Genomic DNA, 20,431 nt, shown 5'->3' with positions numbered 1-20,431 from the left:
TTCTAAGCCTCAGCTTCCATGAAGCAGCAAAGGGAATGCGCTTCTCCCACCCTTTTCATGACAATTCAATGTAGATAGGTCACTGACACTAAGACTGTGTATTAGTAAGCATATGACAGTGACAATACTGGCTGCCAATTTGGTGTCTCACAAATACATATAACTTTGTGTACAGTCAAGAAATTAAACTCACTGGGCATTTATTAAGGTATAATGGACTTAAACTTTTCTATCCTCAGAAGGAAAATGAACAGAAAAGGTGGAAGGCAAAAGAGGGAAAGGAATCAAAGCAGTCATTGACAAATGGCCATCAGTATATTCATGGAAAGATTTATTTTTGAATTATACTTTTGCAGTCTTTAGCAGTGCCCACAGACTTAAGAACATACGATGATGCACAGGCACATCATTGATTTTTAAAAGCAATTGTGCAGATTTGACCTAGCTCTGCATCTCCAGGAGAACCACGTTGTAGCAGAGGCCACAGAGAAGCCACTTAGCACATCAGTTTTACCACAGCACAGCATGAAGTCACTTACCATGGAGCTCTTACTGGCAATTAAAACATTCCAATATTAAACATTCATAGATTGTTCAGCGCAAAAAGGGCGGGAATAAGCAAAGCACATGTTAAAATTTGGGCAGAGAGATATAGGCAGCAATTAAACCATGGTCCTTTTCTTTCTTCTTCCCAAGAGAATCCATACAAGTTCAGAGGAGGCCTGGGCTTCTACCTAAAACCACTCTGGAATATATACTAAGCCCTAGTCACCGATAGCCAGGCTTGTTGGATTACAGAGCATTTCCAATTGGAAATCATTCCTTTTGGAGAGCTGGTCAGTCATATTCAGCCACATAAGTATGGGACTGCAAGAGCAGCTGAGACAGCAAGAGGTTCCCTCCTGCATTGGCATGTACGCTCTCAGAGACGTACACCCCTGTGTCAGGCTTGTGCTTGGGGCTGTTGCTTTAAATCTCCATAGCAAATGCTGATAAAGAGAGAGTCCACCACTGCCATTTGTTAAACGACGAGTTCTCCGTTCCATCAGCATGACCAGTCAAGAGCAGTGAAACGCATCGCTAGGTTGGAGACAAAGAAGTCTTGTCAGAGTTGATTCTCAACTTGAATCAGTGGTGCCGATTTAACTTCATGTTTAAATCATTGTAAGTGAGGGAGAAGTTGGGCATTGTCTTTCTTTAGGAAAGTCTTTTTGAAGCTGTGTTCATAATGCATAAGTGCAAAGCCATGAGCGCTGGGCCCACGGGGAGGAGTTACCGAGGATGAAGGTGAAATTTAGATGTTGTGTGTCTGAGGGTAGCACACAGTCAAATGTTTAAAATCTTGATATCCAAGTTAACAATAATAATCCTTAGATGCATCTTCAACCTACAGTAGATCTCGCCCTTACCAAAATAATGAACAGTGCCTAGATAGCAAAATCATTATAAATAAGTAAATCCTGCCATTCATGAAACTGCATTCTCCCAGAATGGTGCACCTCAGTTATACTGTGAAAAGTGCTAATGTTAAAGGGTGCGTCTACATCAGCATTTCAGAGTCAGGAGTACCCTCCTGAGTGAATTTCCTGGTCAAACCCACTTACCAGCCTTTGCTTCACATTGAGGAGTGGTCTCGAAGCACACAAATGGATATCTTCTGGATGAAACTAAGTCGGAGGATGTGCTTGTAAGGTGCTCCAAAATCTAACAGGTATTCAGTGAGTGGGACCACACTAGCAAGCCCTCTGAAATATCTGTAGTGTGGACAACAGCACTGATGGTTTTGCTCTACACGTCCTCCTCTGCTGGTCTGCACTACTTGCAGACACTACTAGTCAGAGCTGTAGAGCACCCAGACAAGGGAGCCACTGCCTCAGAGATATAGAAAGAAAATCTGACCAGGTGAAATTTCATCTTGTTATATTATAGAGAGGAAGAGATGCCTTTCATCAGTCTTACCTCTCTGTCTGGTGTTTAAAGAGCCTCACTCTTGCCACAGACACAGAGGTGGAAATGTGATGCTCCAGGCTGTAACAGAGGAGTAACGTTATCATCTGCAGTGAGTTCTTGCTCAAAGTTCAAATAGGTCCCATGCTTGCATCCTTAGACAACGAACCCATGCCCACAGGTAATAAATGGGTGTGCAGGGCGCATCTCCTGTCAAAGTCACCCAGTACAAGCACGTTCCACCTACTCCAAGCTCCCCTTATGGGAGGGAGAGCACAATTTATGATGTGCCAAATTGTCCACAACCTTTATATCCATTGTATTTTTGCTCCTACATCTTAAATCCCTGACAGCTGAACTTCAATTTTTCTCTGCCATTTATGATAAGTCATAATCTAAGAATATAGCAGCGTGGAAGTAATTCAGCTGAGGAGCCTCTGACACCAGGTAAGTAATGTTGATTTTTAATGCCGTTATTTTCAATGACATTAACAACATTAATTCCAGCACTGACAGGCTGAGTCCTGAGACTTTATTTTTCTTTAACTGGGGTGAGAAAATGAGAAATAAACTGGCAACTCGTTTGAAGGTCTCAAATAGTTCATAGGCCTTGAACAGTCCTTCAGTGTTGTGATGCTACGTAACTCCACGTGTGTGTCCTTCTACGATCATCTAAGTACAGCATGGACAGCTGGTTCAAAGGTCACGGATGGGGTTTTACTGCTGTGTGCTATAAAATACACAGAATTTTCTCTTCTGGCTGGAAAAATACAGGTTGTATTAGATCTATTCGGCACTTCTACTGCGTAATGCTTTTACCCAATAAAAGACCCATTAGGAGATCAAACTGTCATCACAGTTAAAATGTAGCTCAGACTCCGCTAACCTTACGTGGAGAAGTTGGCTGTGCTGAAGTCAAGACAGATGGTCACTTCAGGGAATGTTTCTTTTATGGCAAGTGCTGATTTGAGTAGGAATATTTCTAGCTGGATGAGTCACCTCTTTCTCAATTTGCTGCATGACATACCAAAAAGTGATTTTTACACAGGGACATCCAAAGACATGGCAGAGGCTGAAAAATAGGTCGTCAAAGCATCTTGTGGTGGTTTCATTCTCCAGTGGGAGTATTATATGGCATGCGTAGATTGATTTAAAAAAAATATCCTCCATTATTTTCTTTTTGCTGAAAACTGTGATGAAATGTCTTTTTTCTTTTGTTTTCTTTTTTTTTTTTACAAAATCATGTGGTACTTGATATACAAAATCAGTCCCACAACAGCAAAATGCACTAAATTATAATAAAATTCCTCTGTTTAATGTAAAAAGTAAGAAACTTAGAGTAAAGTGCAAAAATTAGAGCGAACGTTTCTGATCCGTGATTCTTCAGTAGCAGGCTTGACTCTTCCCTGGCTTAGAGGACAAGGACCATCATCTGCATGCTGGTTGCCATGGAGACTCCCATCGCTTTTGGAATCGTAAGTTTTGCCTGAAAGGAAACACTCCTTTAGCGTGAGTTTTCAATGACCGTAGAGGCTTCTGTTTGTCAGCACACCATATACTACATTAACTACCGCGTCTAAGCGGGTGGGAGGGAAGGCAGTAAAATATTTTCTAGTAATCAGTGGCAACATATTTAGTCTTCATGAAATCCACAAAACATGCAAATAGAATTACAAGACTTGCTGCCTTAGATTAGGCTGTTATGGCATCAGACCCATTATCTGTTTTTCAGTATCAGATACTTCAAAGGACAACGAACTTTGGTCGCAGAACATGGGCGTGGTAATAAATCCTCCTAACCCCTGCCAGAGACTGGCTTGAGGACAGACAGGCTGCAGAACCCATGAGGTCTCTCTCTCTCAGGTTTGAGTTGATAAGGGCTTCCCCATAACTACAAATAATAATGGCAGCTTTTTCTAGGAAAAGAGGTTGTATTGGGTTTGTGTGGTAAGGTTTTGGTACCGATGTGTACATGAACAATTGGGGTGCGCCCACGTGAAGAGCTGTCTACCACTTATCCGTTCTGTTTGCACTACCAGGAGGACTCTGGGGTTTGACAGCTATGTCAGCTTCTTTTTCCCTAGTGCACAATTAACACCCAGGATTGCTCTGCAGGTGAATTTGTTTGGCCCTAAACAGCGTGCAGAATGGTTAATTTCACCAACATGGATATGTTGGCATGAATTTCTTGCTTGAGTAAAACATTATTCAGAAGATGAATATAACAAAGCTGCAAGACTCAGCCTCAGTTACTTCCTAGTTCTATTGTCTTTGCTAGCTGGTAACTAAATAACCACCTCTTAAATCTGCAGTTTTTGCTTGATTTCTTCTTTTGAGGCTGTTTTGTGCGTCTGTGGGGCCATCAATATACTTCATTGCAATAGCTGGGGTCTGGTCCTTCTCTAGCTGAGTCTGAGTAACTGAAAGAAGAACAGAAAAGAATATTCAATTGAGTTGTCTTAAAGTTCATTTGTTCAAGGAGGGGAAAGAGATGTGGAGTTCACTCTACCTGGCTGATGACAATTTGGTATTGTTTCAGTCCTGCCTTCTTGAAAGGACTGAACAGATTCATGGCCAGAATCTAAGCCTTTCATTGGCCTTCCCATTATCTCATTCTCAGTTGCAGTTTTATTTCTAACGAGGAAGTATGTGTGCATTTTCCCTTTGCCTTTTACTTCTATTTCTCCTCTTTCAGTCATCTCAAAATTCTTGTATTTTAGGCATCTAAAATATCAAAAACAAAACGACACAGGAAAATTCAAGATTAGCAAAAATGACACTGATGTTTTAGAAGAGCTACTGTAATCTAAGTAATCAAATCACAACAGTCTGGGAAAAACAGTATTGATCCGTGAACAACTAAGGGTTTGTTTCAACTGTTTATTCAAGCGTGCTGTGCTTTTTAGCTGTACACGTACAGCCTGATCAAAAAATCAATGGATCACATAGTCAAATACCTCAGTATGGTGGAGGGTTCTTATTGATCAGTAACTAGGAATTAAGAACTGAAGCAGCCAATACCAGTTAGACAGAACTATCTCCAGTCATTTCATTGGAGAAAGCGATCAGGTTCGTCAAACATGATTTACTCCTCGTAAATCCAGACTGGCTATTCCCAATTGCCACCTTCATGTGTCCAAAAATGGCTTCCAAGAGGACTTGACTTTCACTGGGACTGACATGAAGCTAACCAGCCTATAGTTCTCCAGCCTGCCCTCCTTGCCATTTTTCAATATAGGTGTAACATCTGGCTTTCTTCGCTCGCTACGGTGCTGATCTTCATGACCTTCCAAAGATAACAGTCAGCAGCACTGTAATGCCATCACCCAGCTCTCTCATTACCCTTAGAGGCATCCCATCTGCTCCCATATACTTCTATAGACTGAGATTTCTCAAAAGACCCCTGATCTTCTTCCAATACTGGTACTTCACCTGCTCCTTGAACCCTGACTCTAGGTGCAGGGACCTTGAGACCTCATCAGTGTAGACTGAGGCAAGAGAGGCCTTGAGTAACTCAAGCCTTTATTCAAGGCACTGTCACTAAATCACCTGCCACAGCAGGTCCACACTTCCATTTAGACTTTTCTGCTAACGTAGCAGAAGCTCCTGTTATTGCCTTCAAACCTTCTTTGCCCATCTCAATGATAGCTGAGCTCTGGCTTTCCTAATGTCATTCCTACGTGCCCAGACAATGGTTTTGTACTCCTCCTTTGTAGCTTGTCTTCACTTCCACCTCTTGCAAACATATTTTATGCACAGATAAAATTCTTGAAAACGTAGTATTTAATTTTTAGTGCCATGAGTTTTAGGAAAGTAAATTACTCACTGCATGAATAAGGTAGTGGTTTATGAACTTAATCCTTAGTAAGTGCAAATAAAACTGTTTTGCCACAAATTGTTGTGCTCAATCAGAGAGATTTTAAAGCTTTTGTTATGCAGGATGTCAAATTAAATGTTCCGACCGTCTTTCTAACATTTACATCACTCTATTGGTATTTCCAAATAAGCTATCACAATTATTTTTTTACCATATTTTGCTCTCTAGGATTGAGACTCTCAAACCTCTGTCTCCATATACAAGTGCATTTGAAATAATGAGAATAAATAAAACTCTTTGCAAGCAGTGATTTCTCTTTACAAGTAAACTGCATAAATCAGTGACTAAAGACAGCATCATCTACATGTGAAAGCTGCAGCTGTCAAGGCAGTGTTTTTTAGCAGTTAACAGGCAACGTTTCCATCATAGTTACTCACTGATAGGCACTGGAGCTTAGATGAATTTTACTCGGGACACCATGACTCTCCATCCGGGAAGCTATATTCACTGTGTCTCCAAACAAGCAATAACGAGGCATCTTTTCTCCAACAACTCCAGCCAAGACAGGACCTGTATGGATCCCAACTCTAATCTTTACAAAGACATAAAACACCCCCCAGAAACGTCACTTGTTATTTAACATCTTTCTTAATGCTATCCAGCCACCTAAAAGTTCATCCTAACACAACACTGGACACCAGTAAAATATCAAATATCCACGGGGAGAGGCTCTTCATGAAAAATATACCCATGTGGCCTTGCCCAATGTCATAGAGGAGTCAGAAGCAGCTCTTTGATGTCCTACTGCAACACATTAACCAGAAGCCCAACCCAAGTAGCAGACAGACACACGTGCATCTTTGCGTTAACAACTTACTTGGATAGGATTTCCAGAAACTGGGTTCTGTACTCCTTTAGCTGCTATTATCATCCCCAAGGCAAAGTTAGCAACTCGCTCAGCGTGAGTGGGTACGGGCACAGGGACGCCACCTACTACCATATAGGCATCGCCAATTGTCTCCACCTTTAATTGAGAGGGACAAACATATGAGCATGCCATCTTGCTCAGGCTACTGCTTTGCTGTTTGGAGCTCTGCTTACCAACTCCCCCGTTCTTCTGGAAGATGTTTCCAGTCACTAGACAGCTCTAGCATGTTCGAGTTTCCTTCAGATGGGCATCCTTTCCTTGACTCCACACTAAAGATTTCAATGTGTTCTGTCCCTGCTTATTTGACCCATTTTAGATATCGGTATGAGAGACCCTAAGGAGTAAGGGATGCTGTGAAAGTGTCAGACTTCTTGCCTTCCTCTTACCCAGGGCAGACCTACGTGCAAAGAGCTATCCCCAGGCACAGACTCCTGAGCCAGGAGGTTATCTGATAGCTGAATGCTATTAATTAGCTCTAATTCACAATTGGTTCTCAAACCAGGACGGTGTTAAAAGCATATTTCTTTTTTAAAAGACATTTCTTTTTAAAAAAAGTCACAATAAAGCAAGATGGTCTATTCACTGGTGATTATTATGAAGGGGTTCACATGAAATTAAGAAACCTCCAGTCTCCAGGATGTCAGAGAATGCAAAGCGTGAACTAAGCAGACTGGGAGCATCCTTCCTTACAACCTGCTGTTTTTCAACAACGTGCTGCAGCCTCTGACACAAATGCTGAAGGGTTCCTCCTCCTTCAGGCATCCAGCCTCCTTGGAATGCATGGTGAGGTGCCTGAGAAACACTTTGGTGTTTCTCCCTGTACCAGAGATTTCACTGGGAATAGAATAGGCCTGTTTGAAACAGAGAATTCTCATATGTTTAAAATTCGCTGTAAAAGACTGTTACGCAGTAAGGAAATTTTCTGAAGTGCTCTTATGAGACTTTATTGTTACATTTTCTGTGACTAAGGAAGAGATCAGTTTAAATTAGATTAATTGGATTTCTTAAAAATGAACACCAATAGAAGAGCGGGAATATAATTTCATCTTTGGGTTTGTTCATTAACAGAATGACTTAAAACTGTTCAGCACATTAGTCTTGAAAAATGTGTTCCCGTACATATCTCCTCTCAAATAGTCAACCCCATAGTAACACTAGTAATTTTCTGTAACAAATTAAAAGCAACTGTAAAAAAACTACTAATGCAAATAGATACCCTATTTATTTTTTGGCCATGCTAGGAGATTTAATTTAACAAGATTTATCATAGAATCATAGAATCTTCACGGTTGGAAAGGACCTTTGAGATCATCGAGTCCAACCAGTTATGCATAACTTCAGATGCTTATAAGCTTAGAATTGATCAATTTCAAGATTTCATTTCTTTCTCAATTCCCTGAAATAGTAATCTCATCCTCCTTCTCTGTACCCTGGTAACCTCCTTCAATATTAATAGGAGTTATATACAGGCATCAAAAGGAGATTATTATAGTGACAGATGATTTACTCATGATGTATGATTTAGATAGATAGAATATGATGCTAATTTATCCTAAAATCCGTGGGCCACATCCTGGATGCTTCAATTATTGAATACAGTTTCCTTGCCAAGGCAGAAATGCTTCTGATTTCCCAGTACAATTTATAGCGGGATGAACTGCATGGAATGAACATGAGCAAGGAATGAACAAGATTTGGATTTCACCCTTTACTATTTCTGCCTTCCTAAATACATAATGTGCTGATAACAGACAGAAACTCAGGACCTGCTCTTGAGCTTGACAAATCTGGGTAGCTCTGGAGATGTTAATAATGCTATTATTATGTGTCAACCAGAGCTCTGATCCTTCCAGCATGGTTTGGAGACAACGTGTACATTACAGTCTAGATCTAATCAATACTCTTTGGGATCAGCAGGAGGCCTATACCACTGCCTAAGATCTTCATGAAGCAAAACAAAAGTCTAGGTATCATCTGGGTATTGTTTATAATGTTATTTCACACCAAAGGAGACACTTAATGATAGAGTGACCTATTTACCACAGGTTGGAATAAAAGAATGAGGAAAATGATTCAAATTGGTCCATAAACTAGCATATACTGCCACGTTGGGTAGGCATTTAAGAAAGGAGGGAGAGAGAGATGTATGAGAGAACAGCCATTCTGGTGTTAGCGTGGTGGAAAGAGACTCTAGCCCATGATAGACATCACATTCCTGTCCAAAAATTCTAAACATCTGCCTGGTTTTTAGTGTGGCTACTACAAATATGCAGTATTTTAAGGTTTATCAAAAATCACACTGGGGGGGGAAGAGAATCTAAGTGCATTTAAAAACAAAAAAAGACCCAAACAAAACCAAAATCTTTTTCCAGACTATTTGTATAGCCTTTATCGATCAGTACATACCTTGTACACATCATGCACCGTGGTCAGTCTGTCAAATCTCAGGTACATTGAATTTAACATGAGAACAATCTGAATAGGCTCACATTGGGCACAAATATTGGTAAAGGTCACAACATCGCTGAACAATATAGTGCACTCCTTGAACTCTCCTGTGAGCAGAAAGACCAGTAGTAAGTACTTGTAATGGCAGAACAATCACGGCATCTCTTGGAGACCCCTTTGCAAAGATTACTTTCTCGTCATTCTTCTAGGACGTGTGACATATCAGTTGTAACACTGCTATATGGGTGCTGATATGAGAGAGAGATGTCAAAATAAAAGTATATAAAATATAAGAATCATCGCACATCTCAAACAGTCCAGACATCTGAATGCATCCCTTTGGCCATCCATATTCAGGATATCCTTAGCTCTTTACCCCTAACTTCATATACGTGCTTACTAAAGGGAATTTAAGCATATTCTTACTTGCTGTCTTTAATAACAACAGGAATTATGATTCTAGGTTTATAGATAGCATAGAGAAACTAAGAGAATTTTCTATGAAAGACAAATTTCTTTATTCGTTTCATTTTTGAACCCTGATTTCCCTGTACACCCACGTTAAAAACAAAATCTCAGTGTCCTGTTGAAACACTGAATTTTGTTCCCTGCCTGGGCAGCTGCTACCACCTTTTGCCTCCTAAGGAGCAATTTTGGCAAACGCCTTCCAAAACTTTGTTTGAAAGAACAGTCTAAGCTTTGTTACCCGTGAGATGAAGGATCTGTGGTCCTCCTCCTACCCATGAATGCCACCAAGTAGAGAATGTACTCCACGACAGTGGCAATAGGGCTGCACCAGCACCCCAGTCTCTCCATCACCATCACCTGGTGCACGAATCATGCATCACGAATGCATCCTATTCATTCACCTGCCTCAACTCGCTTCCCCTCTTTCAGCTGGTTGGCCACGTGCTGAGGAAGCATGGCATAGAGCAGAGCTTCAGTCTTTTTCTTCTCTTCCTCTAGGTGTTTCGACAGTATCCGCAGTTCTTCCTTTTTCCTCTCCAGCTGGTTAGAGAGCTCCATCTCCGCCAGTCGCTGCTGATTCAGAAGAATCAAATCCCTGGTCACGTCGTGAGGTGCAATGTCTGCAATATGCATTTGTCGCTCCTCCAGCTCATGCAAAGTGCGAAGCAAAGGTGAGCAGAGATAGAGCATGCACTGCAGGGACTCCATCCAGATCATCTGGCCTGTTTGAAACAAGCGTCGGTAAGAGTTTTTAGCAGCTTGGACTTTCACGTGATGCTCAGTATTATTGATGTTAATTTTAGGGGATGTGTTCTAAGGACAGTGGCTTTTTGTAGGGTCATCACAGGAATTACTCTGTTTCCTGGACTTAGAGGTGGACTTGTTTGGAGGAGGTACATTAGGCAAACAAAAATGTCAGGACCCAGAAAGCAGTCACTCACTCATTGTAACTGCTAGGCAGAGCCCAACCATGCTTCAGGTGCCTCCTCTTCATGAGGAACCCCAGTGCTCGCAACATCTTGCCTCTCCTCGCCTCTCCTCTGCTCTGCTCTGCTACTAGTTCTTGAGATGTTCCTGAAGTCAGTGGGTCAGCATCATGCACTGGGGATCTGAGACTCACAAAGATTAAGTGAAACATCTAAAGTTTAATTTCACAGTGGGTAATATGTGGCCCCGGTAAAGTCAACGGAGCCTTCCTTCCTGGAAGCTGGAGCTTTCAGTCACTAGCATCATCTAAATAAGCAGGTACAAAAATGCCTGAAAGATAGAAGGGATTTTTGGTGGGGATTGAGTTTTTGTTTTCTTTGTTGAGATTTGATTAGGGGTTTGATTTTTTTTATATTTTGTTGTTGTTATTATTATTCTTTATTTGCTTCATAAGTATCCTTGGTTTCTGAACAGCAATCTAGGAATTCCTATTTCTTTCTTTGTCTCTCACCCCATCCCCAGAGCAACTGGATGAACAGCTTGAAAACTAACAGGATTGGAACACCAGAGATACCATATGAATTAACCCAGACAGCATAAGAGGAAGTAAGATTGTACCTGTGACTACTTAAAGTTCCTTATTTTGGTAACTTCACTTTTTTCAGATTCTCCCTAAACTCTTAATCTTTTCTGAATCTCAGGAATACCAGATTTGACACTCATTATGTAAAGGTGAAAGGAGAGAAGGGAAAATTAGGTCATGTTAGACAGTTCAGAGAAGCAAAATTGAGGTCACAGAACACTTAAACCAAATGTCATTATAGTTAATTACACGAAGCAGAGAATCATTCCATACTTATTCCTCTAAGTAAAATTAAAGCAAGTTTTTTGCTAAAATATTTTAACTGGTAAACTCTTATGTAACACGAGGGGGGAGGGGGGTGAAGACAGAAATCAGAATCTGAAAATGAGACTATAAAAAAATAAAAGCACAGCTAACTAATCTATTTTTATCCACATTTGAAACCCAGCCAGTAGCAAATAACTCCCCTCAAAGGCATAAATTAAGAATGAATCATGTATTCGCATTTTAGGAATCAAAATGCATGGAGGGGCAGGGAAAGCCATTTCTCTTCTCCAGCTGTACCAACGTCACCAGGAATTTTGCTGCTAAGTGCTCCCTTCATCCCTTGCCCCTTCCCGCGGGCGAAGGGGAAGCGGGCACTGGCCGGAGTGATGCTTGTGGCGTATTACTGCGGGAATGCTCGCCCCACGTCTCATCGTCGTCCGTACGTGCCAAAGATGCAACCCCAGATCTGTGGACTGGCACGGCCTGTGCTGGGTGGCTGGGTTTAAAATGCTGTTCCACGTACAAAGCAGTAATTTCTCTGGCAAAGAAAATTCTTAGCAAGGCAAAGCGACTCTGTTGTCAGGTGCACAGGCTGATGTGTAGAGCTATGGGGAGGTGAGACCTGGACAGTTACTTTTACACAGCTCAGTGCATCCCTGTGCTGAGCCCAGTGGCTCCATGAGCTGGCTCTGAGGGCTGGCATCGTGTCCTTTCCACAGGTCCCCAGTGAAGCAGAAGGCCGTAGCTGAGGGCTGGGCAGATTCACAGGGCAACAGGCATTGAATCCCAACCAAAACCAAGACTGACAATACAACCATGTCGCAGGGATCGCCCCAGAGTAATGCCTTACATTATATATTTGATTCTAACCTCTGCAAAGCAAAACACACAGGGCAGCATTATGGGGGAACTCTCCTCCTTTTTCTGGGAAATGGGCACAACTGGGCATCTCTCTGAGGTGCTTGTACACAAATGCACGCAGCATGGGGAAAAGACAGGAGGAACTAGGGGTCTGTGTGAAGTTTCAGGGCTACCATGTCATTGGGATCACAGAGGCTAGGTGGGGTAGTTCACACACCTGGAGTACTGCAAAGGATGAAGGCAGACTCTTTAGAACAGGCAGGCAAGGAGGGGGAGCTGCCTTCTGCATGAGGGAGCAAGGGAAATGCATGGAGCTCTGCCCAGGGCTAGATGATGAGCCAGCCAAGAGCTTCTAGATAAGGATTAGAGGGCAGACCAATGTGGGTGATGTCGTGATGGGTATCTGCTACAGATGCCCCGCTCAGGAAGAAAAACTAGACAAGACCTTCTTAAGACAAGTGGAGGAAGCCTCATGGTGGACTTTAGCTACTTCAATATCTGCTGGACAGACAACACAGCAGGGCACAAGCAATTCAGGAGGTTTCTGGAGTGCACAGAGGCACTGACAGGTGAGCTTCCTGACGCAAGTGACTGATGAGCCAATGAGGGGAGGTGTCCTGTTAGACCTGAGACTTGCAAACAGTGAAGAACTATGGCTGTGAAAGTTGGGTGCAGCCTTGGCTGCAATGACTGTGTGACGGTGGAGTGCAGGAACCAGGGAGGAGTGAATAAGGCAAAAAAGCAAGATCGCAAGACTGGAATTCAGGAGACTGGACTTTGTCCTATTCAGTGATCTTCTTGGAAGAATCCCATGGGATACAGTCTTGGAAAGAAGGGTCCAGAAGTTCAGGAATGGTCTACCCTGATGTGCCGTAAGTCAAGCAAACACGGCAGGGGCCTACATGGATGAACAAGGAGCTCCTAAGTAAACTCAAACACAAAAAAAGAAAGAATACAGGAGGTGAAAGCTGGGTCAGGTCACCCCAGAGGAAGAAACAGGGTTGAAAAAGCCAAAACCCACTTGGGAGTTGTATCTGTTGAGGAACAAAAGGGGCTTCTGCAGGTACATGAGCAGCAAAAGGAAGACTAGTGCAAATGTGGGCCTGCTGCTGAATGGGGCAGGGATCTGCTGAGAAAGGATATGGAAGAGTCTGAGGTACTCAGTACGTTCTTTGCTTCAGTCTTTGCAGGTAAGAATCACCATTCAGGAATCTCAGGGCCCCGAGACCAGTGGGAAAGTCTGGAGTGATGAAGACCTACCATCAGCACAGGAGGTTCAGGTTAGTAAACATTTAAAGAAATCGGATATAGAACAGTCCATGAGACCTGATGTGATGTATCCAGGAGTGCTGAGGGAACCGGCCAATGTCACTGCGAGGCCACTCTCAATTAGTTTTGAAAGTCATAGTGACCAGGAGAGGTTCCTGAGGACTGGAAGAAAGTACATATCTCTCCTATTTTCAAGAAGTAAAGGATGGAGGACCTGGGAAGCCTTGGAGAATCTGTCATATAAGGAGAAGCTAAGAGAGCTGGGGTTGTTCAGCCTAGAGAAGACAAGCCTCAGGGGGAGCTTATCAATATGTATAAATACCTGACAGGAGGGTGTAAAAAATAGTTTTCTCAGTGGTATCCAGTGAAAGAACAAGAGACAACGGGCACTAACTGAAATGCAGGAATCCCATCTAAACATAAGAAAAAGCCTTTTACTGTAAGAGTGTTTAAACACTGGAATGGGTCGCCCAGGGAGGTTGGGGAGTCTCCATCCTTCAATGTATTCAAAACCCAACTAGACATGGTCCTGAGTAACCTGCTCTAGTTGAGCCTGCTTTGTGCACAGATGGACTAGACAATCACCAGAGGTCCCTTCCAAACTCAACTGGATTTGAGTCAATTCTGCGACTCTGTGAGTAACTGAGACTAGAGGTGGTTCAGAAAACAATCTGATCCTCCCTTGGCTTTGCCCCTGTTACTCAGGAAACGTGCAAAGATGTGGAGTTTGCAGCATTAGAAAAACACTGCCTTCCTTAAGCCTTTCAAATGGGAGCGCAATTGTTATTTCTGACTGACAGCTTTCAAAATCTGGTGAGGTAATAGCAGAATTTGTCTACAAGCATCTTAAAGTACTGTTTCTCTAAACAGAACCAGCTAATTCTCTCCTCGCTGCACAAAGACAAGGCCATTTATAGGACTTACGTGAAGCCAGGAGTCCACAGAAAGGCATTAGCTCAACTCCAGCATAATTCCTGATTTAATATGAACACTTATGCTATTGAAAACAGTGAAGTACCTCTCAGCTCTAGCATTGGCCGTTGTTTCCATGACTCTGGCATCATCTCTCTTCTAGTCTGGAAAACAAATTGGCTGTTGATGAATTTTTGAATGCTAGAGATGGTGAAGGGTACTTCTGGGTGAATGATACTGAAATAGTGATCCAAGCAGATGCCCATGGTCTGAAGGCCAGGTACTATCTTTTGAATGCTCACCCCGGCTTGCTTCACTCGGAGCTTAAAAAGAAAATATGGACAATGTGTTATAATTCATATCCTGTTAGGGTTTAGGCCAAGCTATAGTTGATCACTGTTTATACATGTACACACACTTAGCCTTGCTATACTACATGGCTTATTTCCGAGCAAAGTTTCTATTTTATTAGTGTATTACCGCAAAGCTCTGAACAAGTGTCCTTCATAGCAAGACAAAGACCCCAGAAAGGAATGTTACTGTCCAAATGCTCTTCCCTATCAGTTGTTAAAGACAAAACAAAACTATCTGCTATTATCTTTGCTTGCATTTGCGTAGGCCTAACAAATAGCCTTACAGGTAGCTGCAAAAGAAAATTAGAGATACCAGAGCATGTCCTGTATTCCGAAAAGAAAGTAACTGTGGCATAAAACATTTTGGCAAATATGGATTTTCTAATGGATGCCACGGGTTGCCTTCTCTTAACCATTGCTGTGTTAAGGTTTAGTCATTCTCTTTTAGCCTGCTGGCCATACATGAGCTTTTAACCCCTGCAGAAATGTCCACCCTGCCTTCACGGCTTGTCATCAGAGTTAATATAGCTCTGACCTAGCTACCAATCATGGGTGCAGGACTTGCCCTTTTTCCACACTAGTAATTTTATCAAATTATGCAAACTGGATATCTTGAAAGGTTTAAAACTCTGAACTTTGGCTAATGTGGACAGTGGAATGCAGCAGGCTGTGTGCTCTGGGATCTCTATCAGCATGATGCCAAAACGTGTTCCCCGAGCGGCTGTATTCAGCTTTCTTCTGCTGTCCTGTTCTCAGCTTCTCCTCTCTTTGCTCCTGGCTTAAGCTAACATCCTCTGCACTGAATTGGGAGCAAGAGGAACAGTAGCTTGGTGGGAACGCAGGGTACCTGGAAACCAGCCATGGGCTGGTTGGCTTTCCCTGCCAAGGAAAAGGCAATTCCATTGCTGAAGAGTATGTGTGCACAGGAGAGGACACTCAATCCTCCCCCGCAAGATAAAGAGATTTTTGGGTCCAGTTCCTACTAGATGGGTACTAGTAGGTAGCTGGGTTTTCCCAGCAGAAGCCTGTCGGAGCAGACTCAGGAAGCACATAGAGCCTGAGTTGCTGGCAAAGCCTTTCAAAAGCCTTTGGATAGATTAGTAACTGGGAGGAGAGGGTGACTAGCTGTAAGTACAAAGCCATTTTAAAGGATGGGTCCTGTCTCTGGCACATCCAGGGACAGGAAAGTGGCCGGAAACCTCAGAAAATTCTGCTCAGTGTTTGGTGATGGATAGACTGCTGCAATACACCTTGTTGGCATATCTGCAGCTGTTTCAGAGATGGTGATCTCAATAAATTCAGAGGAGATGCCTATCTGAAATGATCCTGATCCCATTGTTATGAGTGACTTTTATTGCATGTCTCTGTACAGAGCACTTCTGCAAATCCTGCAAGCGAGTCTACCCTGCACACAGAGCACACGCAGCAGGGAACAGCAGCACAGCCAAAACAGAAGAAAATCGCTATATGGTCTATGCAAACTCCAAAGGCCCTCACATGCTTGTCCTACCTCTTTGTCAAAAACCATATGAAAAGGAAGTCCATTGCAAAATGTTTTTGTGTCAATCCAGAGGCTCTTGGGATAAACAGGATCAAATCCTCTCAGGAGCTTACCTGTGGCAAGATAAATGTGTAGTTTTTAATCGGGTTGCACCTCATAAAAGCAGTCGGCATTACTGTTTAGCGCACAGTGAAACAGGACCCTATATCATAATGACTGAAGACAAAGTAAACAGAGTGTGGGTGCAGAAGTGTGCATACATCTGTGCTAAATGCTCTGCAGTTTAACACACAGCTGATTAGCAACTCATCTGAGTTGGCTGAGAATTTAAACTTAACCACACAAAAAGCACAGCGCATTAGATGCATGAAATTCTGTGGAAACAACAAGAATAGATGAACAACTGTAGATGTTGCTGCTCTACGAATTTGCAGATGTCACAGCAACATAACACAGCTATATCCCACGAAAATATATACAGAAGTGGATTGAATATACTTTGCCAGCTACTAAGGAACACTTACGGAGAAAAACCCCAGCATGATCTGGGTTTCCGTCTCCCATACAAAGAACCCCAGTCCGCAGCACAAAGACCAAATTACTGTTTGGTTTCTATTTTACTTACCCTGAGATTTTGTTCAAAATGATCACAGATCTGTAGAGCTTGCTAGTGAACAGACATTTTTGTAAAACGAATGAGTAAAAATAGTCAAAAGTGCTCATCTGACTGACGCACCCACAGCCTTCGATCTTCACAGTATAAATTTGGATTCTCCAGTAATGCACAATAATCAAAAGACTGATTATTTCAAGTGATCTCTTTCCCCCAGAAGGTGGCTGTGACAGTTACTCTAGTAAATGCTGCTTGATAACAAATGCTGAAGTCATGTAGCAGGCTGGTGACAAGGATTACAAATTTAGGACCCAACTTTTAGAGCTCTTGCTGCCTCAGGGGAAGTCAGCGTGGGTTTTTCATCTTTCAAAGTCTGGCTCTTGCAACCCTTGCACTTATCGTTAAAGGATTTTTTTCTTTTTTAAGTAAAAATGCTACTCTAAAATTTTATTTTGAATATATATTAATTTATTACTCAAGATATCTGCTTTTGCAATGCATGCGGCGTTGCACCAGATGATATCAGGTTTGGTTTTTCACTCCTCCCAGAATCCAGACAGCTTGGCGATACTGAGCTGGATTCTCATTCCTCCTGGGGAATCAAAAGATCCTAACTGAAAAAATCCTTCCATTGTAGAAACATATATAAACTTATAACATATAAAGGTATAAACAGAGGACGCTAGATTAGCAGTAGATTTTTGGTAGCGGAGGGTGTAATTTGGCTTTCAGAATTTACTACGGTCGATAACTTTGGAAAGGAGTAGCAGCTACCAAGTTAAAAACCACGCTTTTAAATTCATCATCGTAGACTGAGTGACATGAGAGGGAAGTATCAAATGTACCACACAATGACATTTTACAGAGAAATACTTTTCACGAGTATTTTCAGAATACTTTTTTTAAGAGACAAAAGTGACAGTTCGTATTCCATGTAAGTACCTGTCATTACTGAGCATGCTTATTATCTGCAATTTTTCTTTCATTTCCAATGTCTAACTGAAAGAAACTTAACCAGAAACATTTTGAAAAGACACAGAGGAAATACGAACGGTAATTTCAAAATGGATGGGTGGGTGGAGATAGGGAGTCTTACTGACTTTCTTCCTGAAGAGGCTCAGAAACGATGACAAGCTCCCTCTGAATGATTTCTCACCTTTTCCTAACGTGATTATTCCTCTTATTGTTTTCCAGTGACTTTTCTTGACAGGACAAACAGAGCTTCCTCTCTCTCTAAACGTATTCTTGGCTTTTTCGAGGTCCTGTTGAAATAAAGCCAAAGGGAAATTCAAGGGTGCTTTTATTTTAATCATGTTTTAGTAATATAGTGGTAATGAGTATTAAAATACCTCTTTATTCAGTTGGTTCTCAACTTGTTTTTCAGAGTCAGCAACATACTGAGATGAGGAAGAAAATTCATTTCTTTCCTTGTATGAAAATACAGGGTTTTGAGTGACAAGAAAAACAATATGTTCTTTTTTCCCAGTTCTTTCTTCTTCTTCCGTTTGATTGACTATTTCCATTGAAATCTCAATGTTAAAAAAATCCAGGGCTGCTGCACCGATGATACCTGAAGGGGAAACAAAAGACAAAATATTGCTAAGAACAAACCCTTTCCATTTTCGCTTTTACAGGGCCCACAGTGGAATTTCACTGTTTCAGAAATCGCTTTTGCAAAGGACTCTGGAAGAAGAAAGGAATCGATGTCTTTCCTACTACTGTTGCCGTGATAAGAATAAGTGCATGGGAGATGAGCTTTAAAGTTACTGTTTCTTTTGTCTTGTCTGATGACAAATGCCCATTTTCACTAGAAGCAGCTCAGCAGGATATCTGAAGAATGTGTCCGGATAGTCATACATTGCAATAATATGAATTCCCATTAACCCAAAAAGTGCAGAGGGTCTAAAGAGACTCTGCTATAACCATCTATTTCAGTCATTGCAGAATATTTTCTTTTGAAAGGAAGGAAATATCTTTCATAAAGATGCACAACCAGTCCTCTCGTTTCTGTTTAGCTATTAGACGAAATAATGGACAATGACATGAAAAGCTCTGTCTGAAATTTCAAATAGTTCTGTGCTTCGACAGGAATATTAAATGAGTTTTGACAAAGGGAGAACTTCCCATAAACTTCTAAATTCAGCAGCATGTATGAAAGAAAGGAATATGACCATCTCTTAGAGACTTCCAGCTGTTTAACCCTCGCACAAATACAACTGTGGAGATTCCTATAAATGCTGGGAAAAGACTGAGTTTTGAACAGGGTTCAGCAGTAGCTTTACACATTGCATGTACTGCAGGAGTATTTATTACAGGATGGATGGATGTCTTCAAATCAACTATAATTTGTACCTCGCTGTAATTTAAGGAGCATGAATCACTGAGAGCTAATTGACAGTTAGACACAATACACACCATGAACTTTAATTTTTCTTCCAGGAAGGGAATTCTGTAGGAGTTCTATAGGAATTCTATAGCAGGAATGGACATTTACGGCCTGAGCTGTCATATCATAAATCTTGATGAAGCTACTGCGAGGTAGGAGTGATCAGGCAGCAGGGAAATGCCAAGGTCAGATGTCTGGTGACTGAGCTCTACCAGGCTTCAACTCTATGGCCAGTGCCCACCTCAAAAAGGATTCTGAAACTGGAGCAAAGTATTATCTGCAAATATATGATTACTCTGTGTATGAACTGCATTACCAGATGATAACTCTGCATTCCAATTACCTGGCACAATATGGCACAGACCTCTTCTATCTGAATAGTAATGTAAATGCATCGATCCGTCTTCATTCTTTTCTACTCTAAAAGATGGGGCATTCATCTCCTGAGGAAAAACAAAGAAGAACAAAACTTGAGTATCTTCTGCTGGTGAATTCCACTTGCACAAAAGCATCCCCTATCTTAATAAAATAAGCAGTAATCTGCATAAACTGAAATATAGAAAATGAAATATGCTTATCTGTGAAGGAAAATACACTATGCATTATAGCCAACCTACTAAACAATATCTAATGTTAAGGAATACTCAGAAAAAAGAAAAGATTATAAAAAATTGTCCTAACATTTTGGCGTAATATGTTTCAGAACATAGGAGAGCCTGTTATTGCATCTTTTTCCATTACTCATTCACACCTATGAGTTCAGTTGCGAACTCTGGCAGAGCCCACCCATACCTGCTCAGTAATTACTACTTGAACTTGCCTGGTAAGAAAGGGCCAGGTAGCTGTGCAGTGCATCCAGGTTCTCTATGAACTCGTAGAGATTTCCACCCAGTGTCCTCAGCATGTGGTCATAGCCTGAGCGTTTACAGAATTCAAAGAAATACTCTCCAAACTCTCTCAGAACCATGTCAGCAGGAACACCTGGCAAAATAAAGATACCTTAATGGATAAGAAAGGCTTGGACACACTTGAAATGCCATCAGGTGGATTAAAAGTGAATGCAGTAGATCTGCAGGATAGGGAGAGCACTCCAAAGAGCATGGGAGACTAAAACCTGGGCTGCAGTCTCAGGCTTCACCCAGGACAGGTCA

General features: G+C 41.8%; 1 protein-coding gene across 3 annotated transcripts in view; it reads right to left on the bottom strand.

The window, feature by feature from the left end:
- Positions 1-309: 309 nt before the first annotated feature.
- Positions 310-20,431, bottom strand: part of LOC141745082 (guanylate cyclase soluble subunit beta-2-like) — a 22,029-nt gene continuing 1,907 nt past the window's right edge. For all 3 annotated transcript variants that reach the window (XM_074592223.1, XM_074592222.1, XM_074592221.1), the window contains 13 exons: positions 20,101-20,261; positions 19,624-19,723; positions 18,244-18,464; positions 18,051-18,156; positions 16,291-16,394; positions 14,534-14,750; positions 10,010-10,330; positions 9,099-9,247; positions 6,642-6,788; positions 6,202-6,356; positions 4,457-4,671; positions 4,245-4,367; positions 310-3,433 (listed from right to left, as the gene is read on the bottom strand). In XM_074592223.1, the coding sequence (XP_074448324.1) occupies positions 3,282-3,433; positions 4,245-4,367; positions 4,457-4,671; positions 6,202-6,356; positions 6,642-6,788; positions 9,099-9,247; positions 10,010-10,330; positions 14,534-14,750; positions 16,291-16,394; positions 18,051-18,156; positions 18,244-18,464; positions 19,624-19,723; positions 20,101-20,261 (2,171 nt within the window). In that variant the 3' untranslated portion in view covers positions 310-3,281. The remainder of the gene's footprint in view (positions 3,434-4,244; positions 4,368-4,456; positions 4,672-6,201; positions 6,357-6,641; positions 6,789-9,098; positions 9,248-10,009; positions 10,331-14,533; positions 14,751-16,290; positions 16,395-18,050; positions 18,157-18,243; positions 18,465-19,623; positions 19,724-20,100; positions 20,262-20,431) is intronic.

The sequence above is a fragment of the Larus michahellis genome, chromosome 6 (assembly GCF_964199755.1).
Source record: "Larus michahellis chromosome 6, bLarMic1.1, whole genome shotgun sequence".
NCBI lineage: Eukaryota > Metazoa > Chordata > Aves > Charadriiformes > Laridae > Larus > Larus michahellis.
Note: the sequence above shows the minus strand (reverse complement) of the source record. Positions and strands in the feature narration are given on the sequence as shown.